The sequence below is a fragment of the Ornithorhynchus anatinus genome, chromosome 4 (assembly GCF_004115215.2).
Source record: "Ornithorhynchus anatinus isolate Pmale09 chromosome 4, mOrnAna1.pri.v4, whole genome shotgun sequence".
Taxonomy (NCBI): domain Eukaryota; kingdom Metazoa; phylum Chordata; class Mammalia; order Monotremata; family Ornithorhynchidae; genus Ornithorhynchus; species Ornithorhynchus anatinus.
Genome location: NC_041731.1, coordinates 43539292 through 43547586, shown reverse-complemented (window position 1 = coordinate 43547586; position 8295 = coordinate 43539292). Strand labels below are relative to the sequence as shown.

Sequence of the window (8295 nt, the reverse complement as noted above, 5' to 3'; positions counted from 1 at the left end):
CGCAGAGAACAGTGCCCTGCACATAGTAAGTGCTTAACAAATACCAATATTATTATCATGTGCAGAGCCTAGCCTACTCCTTCCCCTAGGCTAACCTTTTCCCCTAACCTAACCTTTCCACCTAGCCTCACGTGGGGCAACCTGCTTCCCCTGTCTCTCCCCCAGCGCTGAGAACAGTGCCCTGTTTGGCTTGACAAATTTGCTTAACAAATACCGACATCATTATTACGAGGTGCAACATAATTAACCCAGCTCTGCCACTCGTCAGCTGTGTGACTGTGGGCAACAGTCACTTCACTTCTCGCTGCCTCAGGTTCCTCATCTGTAAAATGGGGGTTAACTGTGAGCCTCACGGGGGACAACCTGGCGACCCGGTATCTACCCCAGCGCTTAGAACAGTGCTCTGCGCATAGTGAGTGCTTAACAAATGCCAACGTGATGATTATTATTATTGCACAGCACGAGCAAAGCCGGGCCGCCGGCCGAGGCGGGAGGCGAACCCGCGACCGGGAGGCGAACCCGCGACCTCCTCGTCCCCGGCCGGCGCTCTTGCCCGTGAGCCACGCCGCCCCCCCCACCCCGGGCTCTGTGTGACGGGGCGGTCACGTGGGCGGCGGCGATTGTCCCTTCCCGCGCTCCGTCGCGGGGGCCGTTGCCCAGGCGGCGGAGGAGCCTGGCACCGGGCGGGGCCCGCCGGCGGCTCCGAGAGCGCGCCATGCAGCGGCCGAGCCCGGCTGCGGCCGCGGCCCCGGGCCCGGCTCCGGGCCCGGCCGATCCCCGCGCGGCGGGCGAGCCCGAGGTGGGGGAGCGGCGCGGCCGGTCCTCCCCGGAGGCGGCGTCGCAGGGGGACGGCGGCGCGGCGCCCCCTGCCGGCGACCGCCCGCCCCGGGACGGCGGCGCGGCGCCCCCTGCCGGCGACAGCCCGCCCCCGCGGCCCGCCGCGCCGCGGGCTCCGGGGGAAGGGCGCGGGGAGGAGCGCAGCGCTTCGCACAGCACGGCCTGCGGCAGCCCCCGCGCCCGACCCCGGCCGGCCCGCAGGCCCGTCGCCGTGGACAGCTCCAAGGCCAGGACCTCCCTGGAGGCGCTGAAGATCAGCCTCAGGCAGCTCAACTGGAGGGAGGTGAGTGGCGCCTTCCTCTCGCTCGCATCAGGATCGAGCCCTAAGCTGAGCGCTGGGGTCAGAAGAAGACGAAGGTCGGGATTTGGGCAGCGCTTCCTGGGGGAGATGCCAGACCACTGGGTTGGTCCGTGGGGGGGGGGGGAGGGGTCTCCCGGTTTTGCACACCGTCGTGATAAGAATAATGATGTTGGGATTGGTGAAGCGCCTACTCTGTGCCAAGCATTGGGCTAAGCGCTGGGGTCAGAAGAAGAAGAAGGTCGGGATTGGTGAAGCGCTTCCTGGGGGAGATGCAAGACCACTGGGTTGGGTGGGGGGCTCCCGGTTTTGCACACCGTAGTGATAAGAATAATGATGTTGGGATTGGTGAAGCGCCTACACTGTGCCAAGCACTGGGCTAAGCTCTGGGGTCAGAAGAAGAAGAAGAAGGTCGGGATTGGTGAAGCGCCTACTGTGTGCCAAGCACTGGGCTAAGCGCTGGGGTCAGAAGAAGAAGAAGGTCGGGATTGGTGAGGCGCCTACTGTGTGCCAAGCACTGGGCTAAGCGCTGGGGTCAGAAGAAGAAGAAGGTCGGGATTGGTGAGGCGCCTACTATGTGCCAAGCACTGTTCTAAGCACTGGGGTAGATACAGGGGAATCAGGTCGTCCCACGTGAGGCCCACAGTTAATCCCCATTTTACAGATGAGGTCACGGAGGCCCAGAGAAGTGAAGTGACTTGCCCACAGTCATACAGCTGACAAGTGACAGAGCCGGGATTCGAACCCATGACCTCTGACTCCGATGCCCAGGCTCTTTCCACTGAGCTTCTAATGTTGGTATTTGTTAAGCGCTTACTGTGGGCCAAGCGCTGGGGGGAGATGCAAGGCCGTCGAGTTGGCCCGTGGGGGGCTCCCGGTCTTGCACACGGTCGTGATAAGAATAATGATGTTGGTATTTGTTAAGCGCCTACTATGTGCCAAGCACTGTTCTAAGCGCTGGAGTAAGAATAATAATAATGTCGGTGTTTGTTAAGCGCCTACTATGTGCCAAGCACTGTTCTAAGCGCTGGAGTAAGGATAATAATAATGTCGGTGTTTGTTAAACGCCTACTATGTGCCAAGCACTGTTCTAAGCTCTGGGGTAAGAATAATAATAATAGCGTTGGTATTTAAGCGCCTACTATGTGCCAAGCAGTGTTCTAAGCGCTGGAGTAAGAATAATAGTAATGTTGGTATTTGTTAAGCACCTACTATGTGCCAGGCACTGTTCTAAGCGCTAGGGTAGATAGGATGAGAAGCAGCGTGGCTCAGTGGCAAGAGCCCGGGCCTGAGAGCCAGAGGTCATGGGTTCGAGTCCCAGCTCTGCCACTTGTCCGCAGGGTGACTGCGGGCAAGTCACTTCACTTCTCTGGGCCTCAGTTCCCTCATCTGGAAAATGGGGATGAAGACTGTGAGCCTCATGTGGGACAACCTCATTCCCCTGTATCTACCCCAGCGCTTAGAACAGTGCTCTGCACATAGTAAGCGCTTAAATACCAACATTATTACTATCATTATTATTATGTGCCAAGCACTGGGGTAGATACAAGGCCATCGTGTTGGCCCATGGGGGGCTCACAGTCTTGCACAAGGTAGTGGTAAAAATAATGATGTTGGTATTTGTTAAGCGCTTACTATGGGCCAAGCACTGTTCTAAGCGCAGGGGGAGATACAAGGACATCGGGATGTCCCACATAGGGCTCACGGTCTTCATCCCCATTTGACAGACGAGGGAACTGAGGCACAGAGAAGTTAAATGACTTGCCCAAGGGCACACAGCAGACAAGTAGTGGAGTCGGCATTAGAACCCAAGACCTCTGACTCCCAAACCCGTGCTCTTGCCACTGGGTCACCCTGCTTCCATAATCACAGCCAGACACGGTTCCTGACCCATGGGGCTCACAGCCCAAGGAAGAAGAACAGGCATTTAACCCCCATTTCATAGATGGGGAAACCGAGGTACAGAGAAGTTAGGTGCCTCGACCGAGGTCGCACAGCAGGCAGGTGGCAGGGCTGGGATTAGAACCCAAGGCCCCTGACTTCCAGTCGGTGCTCTTGCTGCTAAACCATTCATTCGTTCATTCAATAGTATTCATTGAGCGCTTACTGTGTGCACAGCACTGTACTAAGCGCTTGGTATGTACAAATTAGCAACAGATAGAGACAGTCCCTGCCCACTGACGGGCTTACAGTCTAATCGGGGAAGACAGACAAAAACAATAGCAATAAATAGAATCAAGGGGATGGACATCTCATTAAAACAATAGCAATAAATAGAATCAAGGTGATGGACATCTCATTAACAAAATAAATAGGGTAATAAAAAATATATAAAACTGAGCGGACAGTGCTGAGGGGAGGGGAAGGGATGCTGCTCCTCTCCCCTCCTCTTCCTCCTCCTCCCTGCTGGAGGGATGAGTAGGGAAGCCCTTTGCCAGCCCCAGGCCCTCCCCCCCCCATGCTGTTCCCTCAGCCTCGAACTCTCATCCCCCAAATCCGCTAGCCCGCCTCCCTCCCGTTTTCAAAGCCCTTCTAAAGTCCCATCTCCGCCAGCCGACTTTCCCCACTTACCAACACCCCAAGCTGCATCATCACGACCCCCCCCCCCCCACCTCTAGCACTGATGTAATTTAGAGAAGCAGCGTAGCTCAGTGGAAAGAGCCCAGGCTTGGGAGTCAGAGGCCATGGGTTCGAATCCCAGCTCTGCCACTTGGCAGCTGTGTGACTGTGGGTGAGTCACTTTACTTCTCTGGGCCTCAGTTCCCTCATCCGTAAAAGTGGGGATTAAGACTGTGAGCCTCATGTGGGACAAACCTGATCACCCTGTATCTCCCCCAGCGCTTAGAACAGTGCTCTGCACATAGTAAGAGCTTAACAAATACCACCATTATTATTATAAGAAGCGGTGTGGCCTAGGGGAAAGAACTGTAAGCCCGTCATTGGGCAGGGATCTGTTGCCAAATTGTACATTCCAAGCGCTTAGTACGGTGCTCTGCACCTAGTAAGCGCTCAATAAATACTATTGAATGAATGAATAGTAAGCGCTCAATAAATACTGTTGAATGAATGAATGAACATGGGCCTGGAAGTCAGAGGCCCGGGGCACTGGTCCCAGCTCCACAGGTCTGCTGTGTGACCTTGGGCCAGCAGCTTCACTTCTCTGGGCTTCCATTCCCTCATTTGCAAAATGGGCATTCACGACCTGTTCTCCTTTCTCTACACTGTGAGGTCTTGATTATCTTCTATCTGCCTCGGTGCTTAAGACAGTGCTTGGCACCATAGTAAGCGCTTAACAAATCCCACAATTATTATTAATAACCACACTCACCCTCGGTACTTGTGTATATGGTGTATTTGTGTACTTGAGAAGCAGCGTGGCTTAGTAGAAAGAGCTCGGGCTTGGGAGTCAGAGGTTGTGGGTTCTAATTCCGCCTCCGCCACGTCTGTTGTGTGATTTTGGGCAAGTCGCTTCACTTCTCTGTGCCTCAGTTACCTCATCTGTCAAATGGGGGTTAAGACCGGGAGCCCCACGTGGGGCAACCTCATTAACTTGTATCTACCCCAGAGCTTAGAACAGTGCTTGGCACATAGCACTGAAATACCATCACCATCATCATTATTATTATTCAATTATTTATTCCGATATCCCGGAAGAGTCATCTCACTCCCTGATACAATATTATGTATGTTTATCTCCCCATTAGTACGCAAACTCCTTGTGGGCAGGGAACATGCCGTTTCTTTCTGCTGTTGTCGCTGTTAGTATACAAGGCGCCGCAGTCAGATGACTCTCAACAAATATTAAGAGTACATTAATAGTACCCATTCATAATTTCTTGAAGAGGGTGTCTGTAGTGTTCTGGGGCTGTGTTTTTACAGTGGAGGAGTTGGGCGCGGTCCACAAACCTGGGTAAGATTGCCCAGCAGATGCTAGCAGCCAACCTTTCTCTCCCAGGTGGTCAGGCGATGTCCGCCACTCTGTCTTAGTGCTAAACACTCTGACTCAACGAGCTCACAGAGCCACTTCTGAGTTCAGGAAGGGGGAATGTGGCTTAAGCAAGCGTCCGAAAGCCTAATCGTTTTTAATCTATCAATCAATCGTATTTATTGAGTGCTTACTGTCTGCAGAGCTCTGTACTAAGTGCTTGGGAGAGAATGTGACGATACATTCCCAGCCCACAGCGAGCTCACAGTCTAGCAGGGGAGACAGACGTTAATAGAAAATAAATTACGGTTACTTACATAAGTGCTGTGGGGCTGTGAGGGAGGTGAATAATAATTACAATGATGTTGGTATTTGTTAAGCGCTTACTATGTGCAGAGCACTGTTCTCAGCACTGGGGTAGGTGCAGGGTAATCAGTTTGCCCCACGTGAGGCTCACAGTCTTAATCCCCATTTTACAGATGAGGTAACTGAGGCACAGAGAAGTTAAGTGACTTGCCCACAGTCACACAGCTGACAAGTGGCAGGGCCGGGATATGACCTCAGACTCCCAAGCCCCTGCTCTTTCCACGGAGCCATGCTGCTTCTAGGGAGCAAATCGGAATGATGTAGAAGGGAATGGGAAAAGAGGAAATGAGGGCTTAGTCAGGGAAGACCTCTTGGAGGAGATGTGCTTTCAGTAGGGCTTTGAAGGGGGGGAGGAGAGTAATCTACTTTTATAGCTACTTCCTATAGACTTCCTATAATCTTTCTTGTGAGGAGTCTTCCTCCACAACATTTCCAGGATCCTTCCCGTCTTCTCCAACTAAACAGCCATTCCATGCTGGTCCAAGCACTTGGAACTCCCTTGACTCAATTACTGCATCCCTGACCTTCCTGCGTCAATCAGTCAATCAATGGTATTTACTGAGCGCTTACTCTGTGCAGAGCACTTGGGAGAGTACACTACAACAGAATTAGCGTCTCTCTCAAGTCCTTACTTTGCTTGGATCACGGACCATTTTTCCAAAACGTCTTTTTGTACATGTCTCCCCACTCCTCAAAAACCTCCATTGGTGGCACATTCCTCTCCGCATGGAACTGAAATTCCAAACCATTGCTCCTAAGGCACTCAGTCAGCTCCCTCCCTCCTAATTTCCACTCCCTTTTCCCACTACACCCCAGCTCGCATTCTTCTTTACTCTCAAGCCACCCTACTTACCATGCCTTATTCCTGTCTTTCTCTCACCATCAACCTGTGGCTCCCATAATAATGATAATGTTGGTGTTTGTTAAGCGCTTACTATGTGCCGAGCACTGTTCTAAGCGCTGGGGTAGACACAAGGGAATCGGGTTGTCCCACGTGGAGCTCACAGTCTTAATCCCCATTTTACAGATGAGGGAACTGAGGCACAGAGAAATTAAGTGACTTGCCCACAGTCACACAGCTGATAAGTGGCAGAGCTGGGATTCGAACTCATGACCTCTGACTCCAAAGCCCGTGCTCTTTCCACTGAGCCACGCTGCTTCCCATCCATCCCCTGCCTGGAATTCATTCATTCAGTAGTATTTACAGAGCGCTTACTATGTGCAGAGCACTGTACTAAGCACTTGGAATGTACAATGCGGCAACAGATAGAGACAATCCCTGCCCAGTGACGGGCTCACAGTCTAACCAGGGGAGACAGACGGCCGAGCGAAATAGAAAGAAACAAAAACATGATGACATTATCAAGATAAATAGAATCAAGGGGATGTACACCTCATTAACAAAATAAATAGGGTAATAAATAATATATCCAAATGAGCACAGTGCTGAGGGGAGGGGGGTGGGGGGAGGAGCAGAGGGAAAGGAGGCTCAGCTGAGGGGAGGTAAAGGGGGAAGGGGGAGGAGCAGAGGGTGGAGAGGGAGCAGAGGGAAAAGGGGGCTCAGTCTGGGAAGGCCTCCTGGAGGAGGTGAGCTCTCAGTAGGGCTTTGAAGAGGAGAAGAGAGTTAGTTTGGCGGAGGTGAGGAGGGAGGGCATTCCAGGACAACGGGAGGACGTGGACCAGGGGTCAACGGCGGGATAGGCGTAAACGGGGGACAGTGAGGAGGTGAGCGGCAGAGGAGCGGAATGTCCCTCCCGGTTCATATCTGACAGCTCTCCCCATCTTTAGACTTTCTTAGATCGCTCTCCTTCAGGGGGCCTTCCCAGGTTAATTTCTAATATCCCTATTTTAATATTCCCCCAAATGTCATTTCAGTCTTCTGAGCCACCTAACCACTTAAAAACCCACAACTTCCCATAGCACTTATGTATATATTTTATGTACTCCTTTACTTCCCTCTCTCTGTAATATCTGTAATAACTGCAATATTTATAATCATCTGTCTCCACTGCTAGGCTCTAAATTCCTTGAGAGCAGGGATCAAATCTAATTCCACTGTGCTCTCTCAAGCACCTAGTAAAGGTGCTTTACCTCCCCCTTTTAGATTGTGAGCCCATTGTTGGGCAGGGATTGTCTCTCTGTTGCCAAATTGTACATTCCAAGCGCTTAGTCTAGTGCTCTGCACACAGTAAGTGCTCAGTAAATACCATTGAATGAATGAGTGAATGAAAAAGTCACTGTTGACACTCCATGTTACCAGTATTCTTTGCAAATACTGCTTGGTTCTCGAGTATCTGTACTACGCCTTTGAAAACCGAATTGGTTATTTAATTGATCAATCAGTATTTATTGAGCACCTCCTATGGGAGAGAGCAGTGGATTAGTAGACAGGATTCGTGTCATCAGGAATTGACCAGGATGTCCTAAGTGAACCAGACGAAAAATGAGAAAGTAAAAATAAATTGTGTCACAGTCAGAAAGGTTCATCTCCCCAGAAAGTATTTTGTCTCTGTCTTTTGCTGTCGAGTCGTCTCCGACCCGTAGCGACTCCATGGACCCATCTTTCCCAGAAAGCCCCACCTCCATCTGCAAGTGTTCTGGTTCTTTTCTAATTAATTAGGTCAACAACAAAAGAATTAGAATAAAGGAAATCCCAAGAAGCCCTTGTTGGGTGAGCGAGCATCGGGTTCTCATCATAGTTTGAATCATGTCTCCTGGGCTCCGCCACTGATCAGCCGTGTGACTCTGGGCAAGTCACTTGACGTCTCCGTGCCTCAGTTAACTCATCTGTAAAATGGGGATTAAGACAGGGAGCCCCATGTGGGACAACCTGATTACCTTGTATCTACCCCAGCGCTTAGAACGGTCC

General features: G+C 51.8%; 1 protein-coding gene across 1 annotated transcript in view; it reads left to right on the top strand.

The window, feature by feature from the left end:
* The first annotated feature begins 715 nt into the window (after positions 1-715).
* Positions 716-8295, top strand: part of TTLL11 (tubulin tyrosine ligase like 11) — a 216666-nt gene continuing 209086 nt past the window's right edge. The window contains exon 1 of the mRNA XM_029063565.1: positions 716-1120. Within this exon, the coding sequence (XP_028919398.1) occupies positions 716-1120 (405 nt within the window). The remainder of the gene's footprint in view (positions 1121-8295) is intronic.